This window comes from Carcharhinus amblyrhynchos, chromosome 10 (assembly GCF_965287045.1).
Source record: "Carcharhinus amblyrhynchos chromosome 10, sCarAmb.v2.hapA, whole genome shotgun sequence".
Lineage (NCBI taxonomy): Eukaryota > Metazoa > Chordata > Chondrichthyes > Carcharhiniformes > Carcharhinidae > Carcharhinus > Carcharhinus amblyrhynchos.
The window spans coordinates 103911896-103934861 of record NC_137333.1 but is presented as its reverse complement, the minus strand read 5'-3'; the positions used below and the strand labels follow the sequence as shown (position 1 = coordinate 103934861).

Genomic DNA, 22966 nt, shown 5'->3' with positions numbered 1-22966 from the left:
CATAACCCTTAATCCCCTCTCTTATCAAAAACCCATCAACCCGCGTCTTAAAAATACTTAGCGAGGCAGCCTCCACCACTTCAACGGGCAGAGAATTCCAGAGATTCACCACCCTTTGAGTGAAGAAGTTCCTCCTCAACTCCGTTCTAAACCGCCCCCCCTTTATCTTGAGGCTGTGCCCCCTAGTCCTACTGTCTTTTTTGAGCGGGAAGAGTCTCTCCACCTCTATCCTATCCATCCCATTCATCATCTTATACGTCTCAATGAGATCTCCCCTCATTCTTCTAAACTCTAATGAGTACAAGCCTAGTTTATTCAGCCTCTCTTCATAGCTCAACCCCCTTAACTCCGGTATCAGCCTAGTAAACCTCCTCTGCACTCCCTCCAAAGCCAAAATATCTTTGCGCAGGTGCGGCGCCCAAAACTGCACACAGTACTCCAGCTGCGACCTCACCAATGCCCTATACAGCTGCAGCAAGACCTCCCTACTTTTATATTCAATCCCCCTCGCTGTGAAGGCCAGCATCCCATTCACCTTCCTGACCACCTGCTGCACCTGCAAGCTGGGTTTTTGCGACTCATGCACAAGGACCCCGAGGTCCCTCTGCACCGCCGCCTGCTGCAGTTTTTCGCCCCGTAAGTAATAGTCCTTCCTACCACTATTCCTACCAAAGTGGCTTACTGCCTGGATACCTTCATATTGGAAATAGGAACATTGGACTTGGGAGCAGGAGTAGATCATTTGGCCCTTTGAGCCTGCTCCACCAGTCAGTAATGGCTGATTATGGCAGTCAATAATGGCTGATCTGGTTGTGGACTCACCCCCACTTTCCTGTCCATGCTCCCCCCCTCCTTCCCACCCTTTGATCCTTGACAGCATGGTGGCACAGTGGTTAGAACTATTCCCTCACAGCACCAGGGACCTGGGTTTGATTCACGGCTTGGGGCATTGTCTCTGTGGAGTTTGCACATTCTACGTGTATCTGCGTGGATTTCCTCTGGGTGCTCTGGTTTCCCCCACTGTCCAAAGATACGTGGGTTAGGTGGATTAGCCATGCTAAAATTGCCCCTTAGCATCGGGGGATCAGCTAGGGTGAATGTATGGAGTTATGGGGATAGGCCCTGTATTGAATTGGAGTCAGTGCAAACTCAATGGGCTGAATGGCCACCTTCTGCACTGTAGGATTCTATGATTCTATGACTCCCTGGACTAGGAGATGGATGGTGCAGACTCGGTGAGCTGAATGGCCTTCTCCCGAATTGAAGAGATTCTATTCTATTAGAAATTGAGGGTAGCGATGGAAATTTAGGTCCTGTGAAAGAATAGGCTTTGATTAGCTGAATAAACGTTTCTTACTCTGGGCTTTCCTGTACTAAATTTGTGATTTAGAAGGTTCAGTATTACCAAATATGCTCTGACAAAGGGCCATCCAGACTCAAAACGTTGGCTCTATTCTCTCTTCACAGACGCTGTCAGACCTGCTGAGATTTTTCTGCATTTTCTGTAATTGTTTCAGATCCCAGCTTCTACAGTATTTTGCATTTAACTAAAAACAGGTTATCTGGTCATTATCACATTGCTGTATATGAGATACTGCTGTGTGCAAATTGCCTTCTGTGTTTCCCACATTACAGGAATGACGAAACTTTTTAAAGCATTTCATTTATTGCAAAGTGCTTGGGACACTCTGAAGTTATGATTTTGATTTGATTTATTATGGTCACATGTACTGGGATGCAGTGAAAAGTATTACTTTTTTGTGCGTATACAGACAAAGCATAGGGTTTATAGAGTACCTAGGGGAGGAGGAAAGGAGACGGGGCAGAATATAGTGCAACACTCATAGCTAGGATGTAGAGAAAGATCAAATTAGTGCAAAGTCAGTCTATTCAAAAGTCTGACAGCAGCAGAGAAGATACTGTTTTTGAGTTGGTTGATACGTTACCTCAGACTTTTGTTTCTTTTTCCCAACGGAAGAAGGTGGAAGACAGAATGTCCAGGTTGCATGGGGTCATTAATTATGTTGGCTGCTTTGCCGAGGCAGCGGAAAGTGTAGACAGAGTCAATGGATGGGAGGCTGGTTTGCGTGATGGATTGGGCTACATTCATGATCTTTTGCAGTTTCTTGTGGTCTTGGACAGAGCAGGAGCAAAAGTGGAAGAAAGTATGTCCAGGTGCCTGGGGCCCTAAGGCATTATATGTAAGGGTGCTGAGTAGAGACACACACAAAAGCTTCAGACACATAAAAACGTAAAAACTAGAAGCAAGAGTAGACCATTCGAACATGCTCCACCATTCATTATGATCATGGCTGATCATCTGACTCAGTAACCTGTTCAGATGTTCTCCCCATATCCTCTGATATCCTTAGAGTTATATCTAACTGTTTCCTCAGAACAATGCTTTGACCTCAACAGCTTTTTCTAGTAGAGAATTCCACAGGTTCATCACTCTCTGGATGAAGAAATTTCTCCTCACTTCATTCCTAAATGGTTTACCCCTTATCCCTAGACTACGACCCCTGGTATTGGCCTCCCCTGTCATTAGGAACATTCTTTCTGTATCTACCCTGTCCAGTCCTGTTAGGATTTTATGGATTTCAATGCGCCCCTTCCTTATTCAAAGAATAAAGAAGAGTACAACACAGGACCAGGCCATGATGCCCTAAGAAAACTAAAAATAAACCTTTTGCCCGTTCTCGGTCCCTATCCCTCTATTCTTTTCCTATTCATGAACCCATCCAGATATCTCTTAAATTTTGCTAATGTGCCTGCTTCCACCACCTCCTTTTGCAAAACATTCCAGGCACCCACCACTCTCTGCGTGAAAAACTTTCCCCACACGTCTCCTTTAAAATTTCCCCCTCTCACCTTGAACCTGTGCCCCCTTGACACTTCCACCTTAGAAAAATTCTCTGACTATCCACCCTGTCTATGCCTCTCATAATTTTGTCAACATCTATCAGGTCTACCTCAGCCTCCATCTTTCCAGTGAAAACAATCCTAGTTTATTCAACCTCATAGCCAACACCTTTGAGGTCAGGCAACATCCTGGTGAACCTTTACACTTTCTCCAAAACTTCCACATCTTTGTGGTAGTGTGGTAACCAGAACTGCACGCAATACTCCAAATACGGTCTAACCAAGGTTTTATATTTCTGCAACATGATTTCCCAACTCTTGTATTCAATGCCCTGACTGATGAAGACAAGCTTGCCGTATGCCTTCTTAATCACCTTGGCCACCTGTATTGCCGTTTTTAGGGAACTGTGAACCTGCATGCCCACATTCCTCTGTATAGTAATATTCCTAAGGGTTTTGCCATTTACAATTCATACCTAAATTTGATCCTCCAAAATGTATCACTTCACATTTGTCTCGATTAAACTCCGTCTGCCATTTCTGTGCCCAAGCCTCCATCTATCTATATCCTGTTGTATCTTCTGACAATCCCTGGAACAATCAGCAATTCCACCAATCTTCATGTCATCCACAAACTTCCTGATCAGACTACCCACATTTTCCTCCAGAACATTTATACAAACTACAAACATCAGAGGTCCTAGCACTGATCCCTGCGGAACACCACTAGCTACAGATTTCCATTCTGAAAAACACCCTTCCAGCACTACTCTCTGTCTTCTATAACCAAGCCTGTTATGTATCCATCTAGCCAGCCCACCCCAAATTCGATGTGATCTTAGTTTCTGTATCAGCCTCCTATGTGGGACCTTATCAAACACCTTACTAAAGTCCATATAAACTACATCCAGAGCCTTTCCCTCATCAATTATCTTTGTTACCTCTTCACAAAACTCAATCAAGTTGGTGAGACATGACCTTCCCCGTACAAAACCATGCTGCCTGTCACTAATTAGTCCATTTTCTTCCAAATGTGCATATATTCTGTCCCTCAGTATCTTTTCCAAAGGTTTCTCCACCACTGACGTCAGCTTCACCGGCCTAGAATTTCCTGGATTATCCCTACTTCCTTCCTTAAACAAGGGACCAACATTGGCTGTTCTCCAGTCCTCTAGAACCTCACCTGTGGTCAAAAAGGATGAAGATATCTGTTAAGACCTTAGCTATTTCTTCCCTTGCCTCCCACAGTAACCTGGGATAGATCCCATCCGGCCCTGGGGACTTGTCTACCTTCATGCAATTTAGGATACTCAACATATCCTCCTTCGATATATTGACATTCTCTGGAGCATTCATACACTAATCCCTGACCTCAACATCCATCATGTCTTCTCATGTCACACTTATCTACATTATACTGCATCAGCTATACATCTGCTATCCAAATCACACTAAAACATCTCTGCATCCTCCTCACAGGCTCACCCTCCCACCCAACTTTTTTCCATTTGTATATTTGAAGATTTAATTCCCTCATCTAAATGATTAATAGATATTGTGAATAGCTGGAGTCCCAGCAGTACTCCATTAGTCACTTGGAAAAAGACCTGTTTACTCCTATTCGTTACTTCCCATCTGCCAACCAGTTTTCAATCCATCTCAATACACTACCCCCAATCCCATGCACTTTAATTTTACATGTTAATGTGGGGCTTTGTTGAAAGCCTTCTGAAAGTCCAAATAAACTACATCCACTGGGCCCCCATCATCAACTCTATTAGTTACATCCTCGAAGAATTGCTACAGATTTGTCAAGCATGATTGCCCCTTTATAAATCCATGCTGACTCTTCTCTGATCCTGCCGCTGTTTTCCAAGTGCTCTGCTATCAAATTGTTCATAATGGTCTTTCGCATTTTCCCCACTATCGATGCCAGACTAACGGGTCTATAGTTCTCAGTTTTCTCTCTACCTCCCTTTCTAAATAGTGCGGTTACATTAGCTACCCTCAAATCTGTAAGAACCTTTCCAAAATCCATAAAATATTGGAAGGTAACCACCAATGCATCCATTATTTCCAGGGCCTCTTCCTTAAATACATTGGGATGTAAATTATTAGGCCCTGGTGAATTTTTGATCAATTTCCCCAATATCATTTCCCTACTAATGCTGACTTCCATCAGTTCCTCTGTCTCACTAAACCCCAACATTTCTGGTATCTTATTTGTGTCCTCCTCTGTGAAGACAGAACCAAAGTAAATAAAAAAGAATCTCGACTGAAAATTTAACAAGCAGCCAAGCATTGAAAATGAACAGGGCAAAGCACAGAATTTTCTTCTAAATTCTTCGAGCTTAATGGGGAAGGAGTGAAAGGGCACAGCTCCAGACGGAATAAAAAATGAACTAAAACTTGAAAGGGGAGAGATATGATTAAATCTGGTCTAACAATGTTAAAACTAGTCTTAAGGGCGGCTATTTGCTGAGGACTACCAAAGGAATAAAGAGTAGAAATACCTGCGAGATGTGATTGGAATGAGCAAGAATGGCCATCCCAACTTCCCAATGTTTTTAGTCCAATTCCATCCAATAAAATCATACAGAGAGGCCCTACATCCCTATGAATCTGCATCAATATGTGAGAAACACCTGACCACCCACCTAATCCCCTAGTCCTGAATGTTATGGCGTACCAAGTGCTCATCCAGGTACTTTTTAAAGGATGTGGGGCATCCCGCCTCCACCACCCTCTCAGGCAGCGCATTCCAGATCATCACCACCCTCTGGTTAAAAAGATTTTTCCTCCCCGAAATCCCCTGCCCTTCCCCTTGAACCTATGTCCCCTCTTGACTGACCCTTCAATGAAGGGGAACAGCTGCTCCCTGTCCACTCTGCACATGTCCCTCAGAATCTTGTACACAAAGGCTGAGGGGGAGGAGGAATTCTTTTGGGGGTTATTGAATCTCCTCACGCATCCCTACAGAAGATTGGAAATGGAAGTAATTGATAAATTTAATCTTCAATCTTGATTTGCTGAGCTCTACAATTCTGTTTCATGTATTGCATTTCATCCATAATCTGATTTCCAGTGACATGTATCGAAAACTCCACCGTGCAGACATGAAATAATTAACTTACAGGTTTCTCCGAAACAATTGCCAAGGATTACAGGAAGGATGGCAGTTAATTCTTATCAAATATCTTATCTGTTTTCTCCCTTGCCAGCACTGAACCGTATTAGTACAGTTTACCAAGAACTTGACTTTCGATATCCACCCTGTCCAGAACTCTATGATCTTTTGGCAGGCTTAAAACAAATACAATTGAAGCTAAATGAAGAAAGAAATATATTCTATCCATCTGGATAACCTGTTTGTGATGGAGAGGGATCAATTTGGAGATATGAGTAGAAAACTGCAGATAAAGTATTTTAGTAAAACATGGGTGCACGGTGGCACAGTGGTTAGCACTGCTGCCTCACAACTCCAGGGACTCTGGTTTGATTGCCAGCTTGGGTCACTGACTGTTTGGAGTTTGCACATTCTCCCCGTGTCTGCCTGGGTTTTCTCTGGGTGCCCCAGTTTCCCCTTCATACTCCAAAGCTGTGCTGGTTAGGTGCAGCGGCCATGCCAAATTGCCCCTCAGTGTCCCGGGATGTGTAGGTTAGAGGAATTAACGGGGTTAATATGTGGGGTTACAAGGATAGGGCCTAAATGGGATTGTTGGTGGTGCCAACTCGATGGGCCAAAAGGCCTCCTAGTGCACTGTAGGGATTCTATGATTCTATTCTATAATTTCTTGCCTTAACCTCACTTCCAACATTCATTATCTAACATGTAAATCAGTCAAAATCCCTCAATTAGATTCCAGCTTCTAACCCACTCTGTGAATTGGTCACTTGCTGAACCCTTAAATTATATTCCAGTCTGGTACTCAGTGTTTGGTTTAATCTGGGACTAGTTCAGTTTAGCAAACCGGGTCAGCATGGTTGAGTAGGCCGATTGGCCTGTTTCAGCGCTGTATATCTCTATCACTCTATCTATGTTTCCATAGAATCTTACAGAGCTGAACCTTGGAATTATTTGTCAGTTGAAAGTACATAGTACAGGGCTAGGCCATTCAGCCCCTTGGATATCAGATGATGATTATCTTAACTCCATTTCTCTGCTTTGATCCTATGAGCCCAGATCCCTTACCTAAGAAAAGCTTATCAATCTCTGTGTTGACTTGTTTACAGTCTCAGTAGCTTCTAAGGGGACTTAGTTCCAAATTTCTACAACTCTTTGTGTGATAAAGTACTTCCTGGCATCACCTGGCATCATGGTGTCGCTGTAGTTATATACCCACTTGTTCTGGATTCACTCCCCACTAGAGGCAAAGATTTCTCTCTACCTATCCTATTAACTCTTTCAATCATTTTAAACACTACAAATAGTTGCTTGGTAGTGCAGCACTCGAATGTGGCTGGAAAAGAAATATTGTCAAAGTTTTTGGTTTTGCACTCATCAGCACAGTCGCATGAATACCAATGTCAGGGACAACAACAACGTTATACTCTATGAGAAAAGAGTGCTGATTGGCTGGCAAGTGTACTTTGATTGGTAGAGGCATTGCAATGCACTAGTTTGTGGTGACCAACAGTTAACTGCCAAGCATTGTTTGAAAATTTACACCAGGCAGCTTGGCTCTGATTGATTAAGGCATTGTCCTAAGGAATGAACCAGCAAATGGCTGTCACTTATTTTGTTTAGCTGAAATAGGTGCAATATGTTCTTTCTGTCAGTAAAGAACAGGGCCTGGGTCTTGATAGATGTAGCTTCCGGTACACATTCTGCCTATCACATAAAAGAACAATGTGGTATATGAGTTTCAGTGTCGCCATGATGTTCAGTATGTAGGTCGTATATGCCAAGGGCTAACAGATCATATCAAACACCATGTCCCTGCCACTGTTTGCAAAGTACAGGAGGTACCCAACCAGCCTGTGCTTGCAAAACTCAAAACAATGTCCAACATTAGATGTAACTCTGCAATAGGACATTTGCTAAATAATCCTAAATTATGCTACACTGAAACCCAATTTAAGATTGTCACTCAGGCTTGCTGTGTAACTCATTTGTGTGTACTGTCAATGCCTACCCCAATCAGAGTCCACTTGCCAACCAATCAGCATTCCCTTCTCAAACAGTATAAGGGCACTGTTTCTCCTGACATCGGTACCTGTACGATCGTCCTGATGAGTGTAAGATGAAAAACTTTGACAAACTGTCTTTTTTCAACAATAAAATTTAAGTTTTATTTATTAGTGTCATAAGTAGGCTTACATTAACATTGCAATGAAGTTACTGCGAAAATACTTAAACACTTCCATTGAATCATATTTTATAGTTGAGGTAAAGCAATCAGGGCTTTGGCGACTCAATTAATATCACTGGAATAGCAACACAGGCCCAGTCTAATACCTGGAATATTGTGTGCAGTTTTCGTTGCCTTATCTGCAGTAGGATAGAGTCATACAATCCCTACCAGTGCAGAAGGAGTCCATTCAGCCCATAACCTACAGTGACAATACTCCCATCCAGGTCCTATCCCTGTAACCCCACATATTTACCCTGTTAACCCCCCGATACTAAGAGTAATTAAGCATGGCCAATCAACCTGACCCGCACATCTTTGGACTGTGGGAGGAAACCGGAGCACCCGGAGGAAACCCATGCAGACACGAGGAGAACATGCAAACTCCACACAGGTCACCCAAAGGCCAGAATTGAACCTGGGTCCCCAGCGCTGTGAGGCAGCAATGCTAACCACTGTGCCACCATGCTGCCCATGTTCTTGGTTAAGAGGAAGTGCAAAGAAGGTTTACCAGGCTGATTCCTGGGATGATGGGACTAATGTATGAGGAGAGATTGACTCTGTTAGGATTGTATTCTCTGGACTGTAGAAGTCTGAGGTGGGGCGGGGGGGGGGGGGTGGGGGGCGGTGAGATCTCATAAAACCTATAAAATGTTAACAGGACCAGACAGGATAGATGCAGGAAGGATGTTCCTGATTCAGTGGTCATAATTATCTATTTCAACAACATTTTCCCTTGCTCTATCCATATCCCTTGAGATCAGTCAATTGATGGGATGTCCAGGACCAGTGGTCATAACCTAAGGATATGGGGTAAACCTTTTAGGACTGAGATGAGTAGAAATTGCTTCACCCAGAGAGTGTTGAACCTATGGAATTCATTACCACAGAAAGCAGCTGAGGCTAAAATATTGTTTGTTTTCAAGGAGTTATATATAACACTTGGGGCTAATAGGATCAAAAGAAATGGGGGGAAGGTGGGATCAGGATATTGAGTTGGATGATCAGTCATGATCATAATGAATGGTGGAGCAGGCTCAAAGGGCCAAATGGCCAAATCCTGCTTCTATTTTCTATGTTTTCATGTCTGGGCACATGGGTTCAAGCCCATGCAAACTCGTGAAACTTAAATTTAATTAATAAATCTGGAATTGAAAGCCTGTCTCGGTAGGTGACCATGAGGCTATCATCGATTGTTGTAAAAACCCATCTGCTTCTCCTTTAGGGAAGGAAATCTGCTCTCCTTACCCAGTCTGGCCTACATGTGACACGGTAGCACAGTGGTTAGCACTGCTGCTTCATAGCTCCAGAGGCCTGGGTTTGATTCCTAGCTTGGGTCACTGTCTGTGTGGAGTTTGCACATTCTCTTCGTGTCTACGTGGGTTTCCTCTGGGTGCTCCGGTTTCCCCCCACAGTCCAAAGGTGTGCGGGTTAAGTTGATTGGCCATGCTAAAAATTGCCCCTTAGAGTCCTGAAACGTGCAGGTTAGAAGGATTAGTGGGTAAATGTGTAGGGATATGGGGTGGGATTGTGGTCAGTACAGACTCAATGGGCCAAATGGCCTCTTTCTGCACTGTGAGGTTTCTATGATTCTATGATATATCCACAGCAATGTAGTTGACTCTTAACTGCCCTTCAAAATGACCCATTCAGTTCAAGGGGTGGGCAACAATTGCTGGCCTCGCAAGTGATGTCCACATCGCATGAAAGGATAAAGAAATTTTTAAAATTGCCCATTTACTTGAACCCTTTCAGCCTTACTAGCAATGCGGTAAACCAAAAGAACTATAGAAATGCGAGGTTGTTGTTGTATTAATGATGCCTTACACATGAGATAATCCATGTCACAATATCTTTTTAAATTCTGCGGCACTCAGGCATCTGAAGCAGCGACTGAAGCTGCGTCGGCAGCAGTAAGCACCAAGCCAGGGTCACGGCGGGAGTCAGTCATGAGGCAGGACTATCGCCCGTGGAAGGTGCGTCCGGAGCCCAGCTGTAAACCCAAGCAGGAGTACACACCGGCGGACACGCCCTTTGAGAAAGAGACACAGTACAAGAAGGATTTCAAGGCCTGGCCCATCCCCAAGAGGAGTGACCACCATCCCTGGATACCCAAGGGGGACAGGGGCAGCCAGACACCGGTGCCCAGCAGAGAGGAGCCATCGGGTTCAGCGGCGACGCCAGTGGCACTGCCGGTGGCGGGTCCCGATCTGGCAAAGGGCAAAGTGGCGGATGCGCTGAACAGGCAGATCAAAGAGGAGAGAGGGACCAGCACCTCTTACAGGTAACAGAACAAGCCACGGTGAGATTCCCTTCAATAACCTTACATTGAGAAGCCTTTAATAAATCACCAGCTAGATCTCAGCTGGAGAACTCTGTCCAGCTCTGTGCCACCACACTTTGGGAAGGACCTCAAGGCCTTCAAACATAGGGTCATAGCAACAAGAGGAGGCCATTCAGCCCCTTGAGTCTGTTCGCTACTCTGTTAGACAATGGCCAATCCCAACACCATGCATCTGCCTTCAATTAAATAATGAGGACACATTTGATAACCTTGATTTCTATTCCTTGAGTAGGTTGTGGGGTCTTCTAATTGAAGTGTTTATGGCAAAGATATCAGTAGGTTAGATTCGGAGAGGTATTCCTTTGATTGAACAGCTCAGAATAAGAGTAAATAACCTTCACATTAGAGCAAGACCTTTCTCTCTAGAGCAGAGAAGGGTTAAAGGGAAATCTAGCAGAGGATGAAGTGTTTGTTTTTGGACAGGAAGGTGTTAATACATATCGCATTAATCTCTCCTCTTACCACTCACGTGTAAACAGGAAATTATTTTGCTTCCTTTTTAATAAGCAGTAGAGTATTTTCCAACCCCTTTCGGTTTTCCCTCTGATTCGATTCCTACTAATAACCGGAGGCACATTGATTAGCACTGCTGCCTTACAACACCAGGGATCTGGGATCTGGCCCATCTTCTCAATCCAACGCCTGTGAGTTCAGAGACCGAACCACCATATCCCAGGCTGACTGCAGCACTGGGGGAGTGCTGCATTGTCAGTGGTGTTAAGCGAGGTTCTTCAGCCTCTCAGCCATCTCCCGCTGTTTGGAAACACATGGCTGAGAGGCCAAAGAACTTCGCCCATCACCTCTGACAACGCAGCACTCCCCCAGTGCTACAGTGAGCCTGGAATATTGTGGTCCGGCCTCTGAATATCACAACCATTGGATTGAGAAACGAGAGAGGTATCCAGTCTGCTGCAGCTGATATTTTTAGCAGCCAGACACATATTTCTTACGCAAGGCCCAGCTGGTTGACACGAGCACACACAATCAGTCTCTCTCAAGCCAATACAAGCAGCACAAAATGTCATTTGCAAATGACCATCTGTCACCAAGGCCTCGATTATCCCTTTGTGTTTACCATTCAGACTGATAGCTCAGTAATGAAAGAGGGAACGGGGGCCACTTTTCAAACATCCATCAAGCCAACACTGAGAACCATAGAAGGAGGCCATTTGACCCTTCATATGTATGCTAGCTCTTTGGAAGAGCAATCCAGTTAGCTCCACTCCCCCTCTCTTTTCCCCTAACTGCACAGATGTTTCCCCCTTTTAGCTGAGGATCTGTCTCCTGTAACAGCTGGACCTAATTCTGACGAACAGCACGCAAGCTCGACCTGGTTTCCTGATCGATACTCATTCCATAACAAACACCACTAAAACAAATGGGTTAGAATTTCCTAGCCATCCATGCGGGCAGGATTCTCCAGTCCCGCTGCAGTGGCTGAGCACCAAATTCTCTGTCCTCACTTGCAGCAATGGTGGGTCGTGAAAGTTCCAGCCAGGTTCCGGTATTTTACACATTACTGCCCCTGAGACCTTTCTCTGCGCAGACTTGCTTCTTTACACCGATTGTACATTACTTTAGTAGTGATTGGGGATAGTGGGGTGAAGGGTGTTGACACTGTCCTTTGTCACAATGACAAAGTGCACAGAAGGGTGTGTTGTCTGCCTGGTGCTCGGGTACAGGATGTCGCAGCTGGGCTGCAGAGGAATCTGGAGTGGGAGGGTGAGAATCCGGTCGTTGTGGTACATGTGGGTGCCGGCGACGTAGGCAAAGTGCGGACTGAGGATCTGGGGAGGGAGTATGAGAAGCTGGGAATGGAATTAAAAAGTAGAACCGACAAGGTGGTCGTCTCTGGGCTACTGCCTGAACTGAGTGCAGACGGGCGTAGGGTTGACAGGATAAAGGAAGTGAATGGGTGGCTCAGGGATTGGTGTGGGAGGAATGGGTTCGAATTTATGGGGCATTGGCACCAGTATTGGGGTAGGTGGGACCTGTTCGGGCACGATGGGATTGGTCTGAACCGTGCTGGGACCAGAGTGTTGGCGAATCGAGTAAAGAGGACTGTAGACAGGGCTTTAAACTAATTAGGGGGGGGGGAGGGTGCGAGGGTAGGTGACGCTACGAGGTCTAAAGTTAAGGATAGGGTACAGGTAAGGGAAGAGGCCGAGGATGTCCCAATTGGTGGCGTTACGGCAAATAGGGTCCAGGTGAAGGCTGGGATGAAAGCGCTTTATCTGAATACACGAAGCATTCGGAATAAAGTGGATGAGCTGGTGGCGCAGATCGACACAAATGGATACGATCTGGTGGCCATTACAGAGACGTGGCTGCAAGGTGACAGGGACTGGGAGATGAATGTACAGGGCTATCAAGTGTTTAGGAAGGATAGGCAGGAGGAAAGAGGGGGTGGCGTAGCTCTGCTGATTAATAGTATCAAGGTGGTAGCAAGGGATGATATCGGAGCCAAAGAGCAGAAAGTGGAATCGTTGTGGGTGGAGATTAGGAACAGCAAAGGGAGGAAGACGCTGGTGGGTGTCGTCTATAGGCCCCCAAATAATGATCTGGAGGTGGGGCGGGCTGTTAACGCGCAAATAAGTGCGGCGTGCAGGAATGGGACGGCCGTAATTATGGGGGATTTCAATCTGCATATTGATTGGTCGACCCATGTTGGACGAGGTGGGCTCGAGGAGGAGTTCTTGGAATGCTGCCGGGATAATTTCCTTGAACAGTGTGTGTTGGAGCCGACGAGGGAGCGAGCTATCTTGGATCTGGTGCTATGTAATGAGGCGGGTAGAATTAGGGACCTTGCGGTGAAGGATCCTCTTGGAGAGAGTGATCATTGCATGGTGGAGTTTCTGTTGCAGATGGAGGAGGAGAAAGTGGGTTCCCGGACACGCGTCCTTTGTTTGAATAGAGGGGAGTATGGTAGGATGAGAGAAGAATTGGCGAATGTGGACTGGGGGAGTGCGTTGGAAGGTAGGTCTGCTGAGGAGCAGTGGAGGATCTTTAAGGAGATCTTTCTTGGTGCTCAGCAGAAATTTATTCCGATGGTCAAAAAGGACAGTAGGAGGAGAGGTAATAAGCCGTGGATAACGAAGGAGGTGAAGGAAAGTGTTAAATTAAAAGCGGAGGAATTTAGAGTAGCTAAGAGCAGTGGGCGAGAAGAGGATTGGGAAAGGTTTAAATGTCAACAAAGATTGACAAAGAAGTTGATAAAGGAGGGTAGGAGAAGCTATGAAGCTGGGCTAGCACTTAATATAAAAAAGGATAGCAAGAGTTTTTATAAATATATAAAAAGGAAGAGGCTGGCTAGGGTGAACGTTGGTCCTTTAGAGGATGAGAAAGGGGAGCTAGTGGTAGGGGATGGGGATATGGCTAAGGTCTTGAATAACTTTTTTGTTTCTGTCTTCACGGAGGAGGACTTGAATAATTTGCCGGGTGTTAGCGATGGAAAGGTGGTAGGACTGGAGGGTCTTAATGACATTACTGTTACTAGAGAGGTGGTGCTCGACAGACTGGAGGGGCTGATTGTGGACAAGTCCCCAGGACCGGATGGAATGCATCCAAGGGTTCTGAAAGAAATGGCGGAGGTTATAGTGGATGCCTTGGTGGTTATTTTCCAGACGTTGCTGGATTCTGGGGAAGTGCCGGAAGATTGGAAAACGGCTAATGTTACGCCGTTGTTTAAGAAGGGTGCCAGGCAAAAGGCGGGGAATTATAGGCCGGTTAGTTTAATGTCTGTGGTAGGTAAAATGTTAGAATCCGTCATTAAGGAGGAAATTGCGAGGCATCTTGAAGGGAATTGCTTGATAGGGCAGACGCAACACGGTTTCATTAAAGGGAAGTCATGTCTGACAAATTTACTGGAGTTCTATGAGGATGTGTCTAGGGCAGTGGATAGAGGAGAGCCGGTGGATGTGGTCTTTCTGGATTTTCAGAAGGCGTTTGACAAGGTACCTCACAAGAGGTTATTGCAGAAGGTCAGGGGACATGGAGTTGGGGATAGGGTGTTAGCGTGGATAGAGGATTGGTTGTCAAATAGGAGGCAGAGAGTGGGGGTCAATGGGTGCTATTCGGATTGGCGGTTGGTGACTAGTGGGGTGCCCCAGGGGTCGGTGCTGGGGCCTCAGCTATTTACCATTTATATAGATGATCTGGAGGAGGGAACCGAGTGCAGGGTGTCGAAATTTGCTGATGACACCAAGATTGGGGGAAAGGCAAATTTTGCGGAGGGTGTGGAGAGTCTGCAGAAGGATCTAGATAGGCTGGGCGAATGGGCCAGGAAATGGCAAATGGAATTTAATGTTGGCAAGTGTGAGGTGGTCCACTTTGGTAGGAAGAATGGTAGGAAGGACTATTACTTACGTGGCGAAAAACTGCAGCAGGCGACGGTGCAGAGGGACCTCGGGGTCCTTGTGCATGAGTCGCAAAAACCCAGCTTGCAGGTGCAGCAGGTGGTCAGGAAGGCGAATGGGATGCTGGCCTTCATAGCGAGGGGGATTGAATATAAAAGTAGGGAGGTCTTGCTGCAGCTGTATAGGGCATTGGTGAGGCCGCAGCTGGAGTACTGTGTGCAGTTTTGGGCGCCGCACCTGCGCAAGGATATTTTGGCCCTGGAGGGAGTGCAGAGGAGGTTTACTAGGCTGATACCGGAGTTGAGGGGATTGAGCTATGAGGAGAGGCTGAATAAACTAGGCTTGTACTCGTTCGAGTTTAGAAGAATGAGGGGAGATCTCATTGAGACGTATAAGATGATGAATGGGATGGATAGGATAGAGGTGGAGAGACTCTTCCCGCTCAAAAAAGACAGTAGGACTAGGGGGCACAGCCTCAAGATAAAGGGGAGGCGGTTTAGAACGGAGTTGAGGAGGAACTTCTTCACTCAAAGGGTGGTGAATCTCTGGAATTCTCTGCCCGTTGAAGTGGTGGAGGCTGCCTCGCTAAATATTTTTAAGAAGCGGGTTGATGGGTTCTTGATAAGAGAGGGGATTAAGGGTTATGGAGAGAGGGCGGGAAAGTGGAACTGAGCCACGACAGATCAGCCATGATCTTATTGAATGGCGGGGCAGGCTCGAAGGGCTAGATGGCCTACTCCTGCTCCTATTTCTTATGTTCTTATGTCCTATGAGGTTACCCTCCTCCATAACATGGGCAAGATCATTTTAATGGCCTGCCCATTGGCAAACTTGTTCTTTGTGACAAGTATATTAAGTGTGTCACATTGCTTTCAATAATAAGACTAAAGTTTATGGATTAATCACAAGTAAGGCTTACATTAACACTGTAATGAAGTTAACTGTGAAATTCCCCTAGTCGCCATACTCTGGCGCCTGTTCGGGTCAATGCATCTAACCAACAAATCTTTCAGAGTGTGAGTGGAAACTAGGGAATCTAGAGGAAACCCACACAGACAACTTGCAATCTCCACAGTGGGCCAAGCCAGGAATCAAACCCGGGTCCCTGGTACTGTGAAGCAGCTGTGCTAACCACTATACTACAGTAAGATCCTGGTTTAGCTGCAAAGTTATCCTTGTCATTTTGATTGCTTATGTTGACAATGTTTCTAGTTTGATTGGACCATACCACAGACTGCAATGGGTGGCACAGTGCAACAGTGGTTAGCACTGCTACCTCACAGCGCCAGGGACTCAGGTTCGATTCCTGGCCTGAGTCACTGTCTGTGCAGAGTCTGCACATTCTCCCCATGTCTGCGTGGGTTTCCTCCAGGTGCTCCAGTTTCTTCTCACAGTCCGAAGATGTGCTGGTTAGGTGCATTGACCATGCTAAATTCTCCCTCAGTGTACCCGAACAGGCACTGGAGTGTGGCAATGAGGGGATTCTCACATTAACTTAATTGCAGTGTTAATGCAAGCCTGCTTGTGACACCAGTAAATTTTTTTTAAAAACTTTGTTTGGCCAATCTTACCAATCCATCAGAAAGGGCTATCCTTCTTCATCTCACTCTATTACCACATTCCGCTATTCCTTTCCTTCTCAGGTTCCTATCTAGCTCTCCTTTATGTGTATCCACACTATTCATTCCAACTATTCCCTATGGTAAATTTCACACTCTCACCACTGTCTGGGTAAAAATATTTCCCCTAAATTCTTATCGAATTTATTGATGACTCTCTGGAATTCATGGGGTCCCTGGTTTTGACCACCACCTAATGAGGCGGCATGGTGGCACAGTGGGTTAACACTGCTGCCTCACAGCGTCAGTGCCCAAGTTCAATTTCAGGCTTGGGTCACTGTCTGTGCGGAGGTTGCATGTTCTTCCCGTGTCTGCGTGGGTTTCCTCCGGGTTCCTCCCACAGCCTGAAAAACGTGCTGGTTAGGTGCATTGGCCGTGCTAAATTCTCCCTCAGTGTACTCGAACAGATGCCAGAGTGCGGTGACTAGGGGATTTCCACAGTAACTTCATTGCAGTATTTAAGCCAAATGTGACACAAATAGACAAAATTAAAATGTTAATTAATAAGATCCCAAGCTGTTGAATCCAAAGCCATTTATTCCTTCCCATTTTCACGGGATGTGGGTGTCACTGGCTAGGCCAGTATTTGTTGCCAATTCCCAATCGTCCCTTGAGAAGATGGTGATGAGCTGCCTTCTTTAACCGCTGCAGTCCATGTGATGTAGGTACACCCACAGTGCTAATGTGGAGCGAGTTCCAGGATTTTGACCCAACAACAACGAAGGAACGGTAATATATTTCCAAGCCAGGATGATGAGTGGCTTGGAAGGGAACTTGCAAGTGGTGGTGTTTCCATGTATCTGCTGCCTCTTTTCCTTCAAGGTGGTATTGGTTGCGGACTTGGAAGGTGCTTTCAATGGAGCCTTGGTGAATTGCTGCAGTGCATCTTGTAGATGGCACACACATCTGCTACCATGTGAGAGTAGCAGAGGGAGTGAATGTTTAAGCTGGTGGACGGGGTGCCAATTGGGGCAGCACGAAGGCACAGTGGTTAGCACTGCTGCTTCAGAGCTCCAGGGTCCTGGGTTCGATTCCCGGCTCGGGTCACTGTCTGTGTGGAGTTTGCACATTCTCCTCATGTCTGCGTGGGTTTCCTCTGGGTACTCCGGTTTCCTCCCACAGTCCAAAGATGTGTGGGTTAGGTTGATTGGCCATGCTAAGAAATTGCCCTTTAGTGTCCAGGGATGCGTAGGTTAGAGGGATTTGTGGGTATAATATGTAGGGATATGGGGATAGGGCCTGGGTGGGATTGTGTTTGGTGCAGATTGGAAGGGCCTCTTTCTGCACTGTAGGGTTCTATGAACATAAGAACATAAGAAATAGGAGCAAGAGTAGGCCAACTAGCCCTTCGAGCCTGCCCCGCCATTCAATAAGATCATGGCTGATCTGTCGTGGCTCAGTTCCACATTCCCGCCCTCTCTCTAAACGTGTTGCTTTGTCCTGGATGGTATCGAGCTTCTTGAGCTGCACTCATCCAGTGGGGAGCATTCCATCTCACTTCTGACTTGTGCCTTATACATGGTGAACAGGCTCTGGGGAGTCGGGAGGTGAGTTACTTACAGCAGAATTCCCAGCTACTGATAGAGCCACAGTTTTTATTTTGCTAGTTCAGTTCAGTTTCTGGTCAATGGTAACATCTAGAATATTGATAATCAGGGAAGTGATAGCCTAGTGGTATTATCGCTCGACTATTAATCCAGAAACTCAGCTGACCAGGGTTCAAATCCCACCATGGCAGATGATAGGATTTAATTTCAAAAAAAAAATCTGGAATTAAGAATCCACCGATGAGCATGAAACCTTTGTCGATTGTCGGAAAAACCCATCTGGTTCACTAATGTCCTTTAGGGAAGGAAATCTGCTGTCCTTACCTGGTTTGGCCTACATGTGAGTCCAAAGTCACAGCAATGTGGTTGACTCTCAGCTACCCCCTGAAATGGCAAGCCATTCAGTTCAAGGGCAACTAGGGATGGGCAATAAATTCTGGCCAGCTAGCAATGCCCATGTCCCACGAATGAGTAAAAAAGAGGGATTGAGTAATATCATGGGGAGATGGCTGCATTCCCCCTTCCTGAGGATAGTAATTGCCTGGCACTAGTGTGGCATGAATGTTACTTATCACAGACAATGACCCAAGCCAGGAATCAAACCCAGGTCTCTTGCGCTGTGAGGCAGCAATGCTAACCACTCTGGGTGGGGGAGCGGTTTGGTCAAGTGGAAATGACAGCTCAGTGACTATCACTGTTTGCTGCGCAGATACATGGACCTGGGTCGGATCTCCGACTTGGGTCGGTGTCTGTGGGAGTTTGCACATTCTCCCCGTGCTTGCGTGGGTTTTCTCCGGGTGCTCCGGTTTCCTCCCACACCCCAAAAACGTGCTTTTAGGCTGATTGGTGTTAACAAATTGTCCCCCAAATTAGACCTCCCTTAATCTGGCGCACATATAATTCTCTAATTGCACGCCTTTATTGTAGAGTCCAAGAGGCGTAGACAAAAGTTGTAGGAAGAAGAAGGATTGAAATGAGGCACTCACTGAATGTTAAAATGGGTGGAGCGGGCTTGTAGGGCCAAAGGGCCTGTTTCCTGTGCTATGTTGTTCTTTATTCTTTGTTCTTTGACTAGCTGAATTGGCTCAAGGCTGAATGGCCTGCGCCTGCTCAGACTAGAGGATAGATTTGATTAAAAAAAGGAATTCACACTACTAACAGTTCCGAGTGGGGAAATGTTGCGACGTAACAGATGCTTGTTGCGGCTCTGTGCCTGAATCCAATCAGGGATTTGGTGAAAGAGATGCAGCTGTGAAATAGGCGGTTCATACAACCTGCTCATTATCCAATCAGACCCCATGGGTTTAATTAGTGGTCTTGTTCAGTCAGCCCAGAAACTTGTTGTTATTTTGCCTCCTGCGTGTAATTAGAGAGTCCTTGATTCTCCAATCAGATGTCTGGGTGGACATACAGGGGAGGGGATGTGTGCCTCCCAGGTCTTACGTCAAAGGTCAACTAGCACTGGGTACTGGTGCCAACATGCACAAGACAAGCATTTAGAGAGAAAGAAAAATGCTGCGAATGGTAGTCTGTCAGTACCTTACACCTAACTATGGGAGTGGTGGCACAGTGGTTAGCACTGCTGTGTTACAGTGCCAGGGACTGGGGTTCGATTCCCGGCTCGGGGTCACTGTCTGGGCAGAGTCTGCATGTTCTCCTCACGTCTGCGTTAGTTTCCTCTGGGTGCTTCACTTTCCTCCCACAGTCCGAAAGACAAAATTTCTTTTATTAATTAGTCACAAGTAGGCTTACATTAACATTGCAATGAAGTTACTGTGAAAATCCCCGAGTTGCCACACTCGGGCACCTGACCGGTACTCTGAGGCAGAATTTAACATGGCCAATGCATCTAACCAGCACGTCTTTCAGACTGTGGGAGGAAACGGAAGGAAACCCAAGCAGACACGAGGAGAACATGCAAACTCCACACAGACAGTGACCCAAGCCACAAATCAAACCTGGGTCCCTGGCGCTGTGGGGCAACAGTGCCAACCATTGTGCCACCAAGCCGCGCTTGTGCTGCTTAGGTGCATTGGCCGTACTAAATTCTCCCTCAGTGTACCCGAACAGGTGCCGGAGTGTGGTGAGTAGGGAATTTTCATAGCAACTTCATCGCAGTGTTAATGTCAGCCCACTTGTGACAACAATAAATAAACTTTAAGACTTTAACTCAGCCGGAGTTGGAGGGTATCCTACTGGAGGTTCTCTCTTTGTATTCTTTCCAGGGATGAGGCTGTCATTGGCAAAGGGCAGTAGTCATTGCCAGTCTCGGAGCTGAGAGAACAGCAAGGCACATACCCGAGCGCAGTGTCGAGTCAATTATCCTGATGCATCAGGGCCTGACTCAGTCAGTAACACTGGAGCCAGTAGGTTGTAACTCCACTGGAGCTTTGAGTGCCGGTGCTGCGGGAGTGTTGCAATGCAGGATTTGCCTCCTTTCAAATGAGATGTTAAACTGAGGCCCTGGCTGCTCTCACAGGTAAATGTCAAAGATTTCCCCAGCCACTAGTTTGTAAAAGAGCAGGAGATATTTTACCCTGATACCCTGGCAAATATTTGTCCTTGAAACAACATCATAAAGCAAAACAGAAAAAAAGTGCATTTATTAGTCAGAATACATTAACACTGCAATGAAGTTACTATGAAAATCGCCTAGTTGCCACACTCTGATGTTTGTTTAGGTACACTGAGGGAGAATTTAGCATGGTCAATGTACCCTAACCAGCACACCTTTCAGACTGTGGGAGGAAACTGGAGCATACAGAGGAAACCCATGCAGACATGGGCAGAATGTGCCGATGCCGCACAGACAGTGACCCAAGCCAGGAATTGAACCTGGGTCCCTGGCACTGTGAGGCAGCAGTGCTAACCACGGTGCCACCGTGCTGTCCCCTTTCCCCCTCCCTGCTGATCATTATCATCGTCATGCAGTTTGTGGGATCTTGCTGTGTACAAATTGGCCGGTGCACTTCCTACATTAAAGCAATGACCTCACTTCAGAATATACCTGATCTGCTAAAGAACGCTCTGGTTCTTTCTGTGGCACTATATAAATGCAGGTTTTACTTTGGGTGTGGGGCTGGATCTCTTGTCCCTTTCACAGGAAGTAGGCCTTGCTGGCTGGGCCAACATTTGTTGTCCATCCCTAGTTGCCCCTAGTGGCGAACTGGCTCTTTGAATTGTGGCTGCCCCTGTGGGTGTAGGTGCACCCACCATGCAGTTAGAGAGTGACTCATAGAACTTTGACCCAGCGACATGGCTGTTCCATCTAATCTTTTTGATTTGACTTGATTTGGTTTATTGTCGTCACATATGTTGGGATATAGTGAAAAGTATTGTTTCTTGTGTGCTATACAGACAATGCATACCATTCATAGAAAAGGAAAGGAGAGAATGCAAAATGTAGTGTTACAGTCATAGCTAGGGTTTCTTTCTTTTTTTCATTCTTTCATGGAACATGGGCATTGCTGGCTAGGCCAGCATTTATTGCCCATCCCTAGTTGCCCTGGAGGGCAGTTGAGAGTCAACCACATTGCTGTGGCCCTGGAGTCACATGTAGGCCAGACCGGGTAAGGATGGCAGATTTCCTTCCCTAAAGGACATTAGTGAACCAGATGGGTTTTTCTGACAATCAACATGGTCATCAGTAGATTCTGAATTCCAGATATCTTTTTTATTGAATTCAAATTCCACCACCTGCGGTGATGGGATTCGAAACCAGGTTCCCAGCTGAGCTTCTGGATTAATGCTCCAGCAATTCTAGAAAGTTGGTCTTTCCCTATACCAGTAGTGATAATACCACTTGGCATGGTATTATTGCTAGTGGTGTAGGGAAAGACCTACTTAATGCGAGGTAGGTCCATTCAAAAGTCCGATGGCAGCGGGGAAGAAGCTGTTCTTGAATCGGTTGGTACGTGATCTCAGACTTTTGTATTTTTTTCCAAACAGAAGAAGGTGGAAGACAAAATGTCCGGGGTGGATGGGGTCCTTAATTATGCTGGCTGCTTTGCTGAGGCAGCAAGGAGTGTAGACAGTGTTAATGGGTGGGAGGCTGGTTTGCGTGATGGATTGGGCTTCGTTCACGACCCTTTGTAATTCCTTGCGGTCTTGGGCAGACCAGCAGTCATACTAAGCTGTGATATAACCAAAAAGAATGCTTTCTATGGTGCAACTGTTTCAATCAAGTTGCCTCTTACTCTTCTAAACTCCAGAGGTTAGAATCCTAGCCTATCCAAGCTTTTCTCATAAGACAACCCACCCAATCCATGTATTAGTCTGGTTAACCTTCTCCGAACTGCTTTGAATGCATTTACATCTTTTCTTAAATAAGGTGACCCAAGGTGACTTCAGATGTGGTCTCACTTGTGCCACTGTGCTGCCCTGTGCCATCATGCCACCCATGTGGTATAGGTAAACCTACAGTGCTGTGAGGGCAGCAGTCCCAGGATTTTGACCCAGTCTTAGTGAAGGAACGGTGATATATTTCCAAGTCAGAATGGTGTGTGGTTTGAGTGGACCCTGTGGGGGGCATTTTTCGCATGCATCTGCTGCCTTTATCCTTCTAGATGTTAGTGGCTTTGGGTTTGGAAGGTGGTGTCAAAGGAGCCTTGGTGAGTTGCAGTATGTTGTAGATGGTACACACTGCTGTGTCAGTGGTGAAGAAGGGAGTGAATGTTTACGGTGGCTCTTGGTGAACCAATCAAGCGGGCTACTTTGTTCTGGATGGTGTTGAGCTTCTTGAGTGTTGTTGGAGCTGCACCCATCCAGGCAATGGAGAATATTCCATCATAGTTCTGTTGAAGGGTCATTCAGACTCAAAACGTTGGCTCTATTCTCTCCCCACAGATGCTATCTGATGTTTTTCTTCAGATTCCAGCATTTGCTGTAT

General features: G+C 46.1%; 1 protein-coding gene across 1 annotated transcript in view; it reads left to right on the top strand.

Annotated features, from left to right (window-relative positions):
• map6a (microtubule-associated protein 6a) overlaps nt 1–22966 on the top strand; it is a 47100-nt gene that overhangs the window by 10702 nt on the left and 13432 nt on the right. The window contains exon 2 of the mRNA XM_080197986.1: nt 10091–10497. Within this exon, the coding sequence (XP_080054112.1) occupies nt 10091–10497 (407 nt within the window). The remainder of the gene's footprint in view (nt 1–10090; nt 10498–22966) is intronic.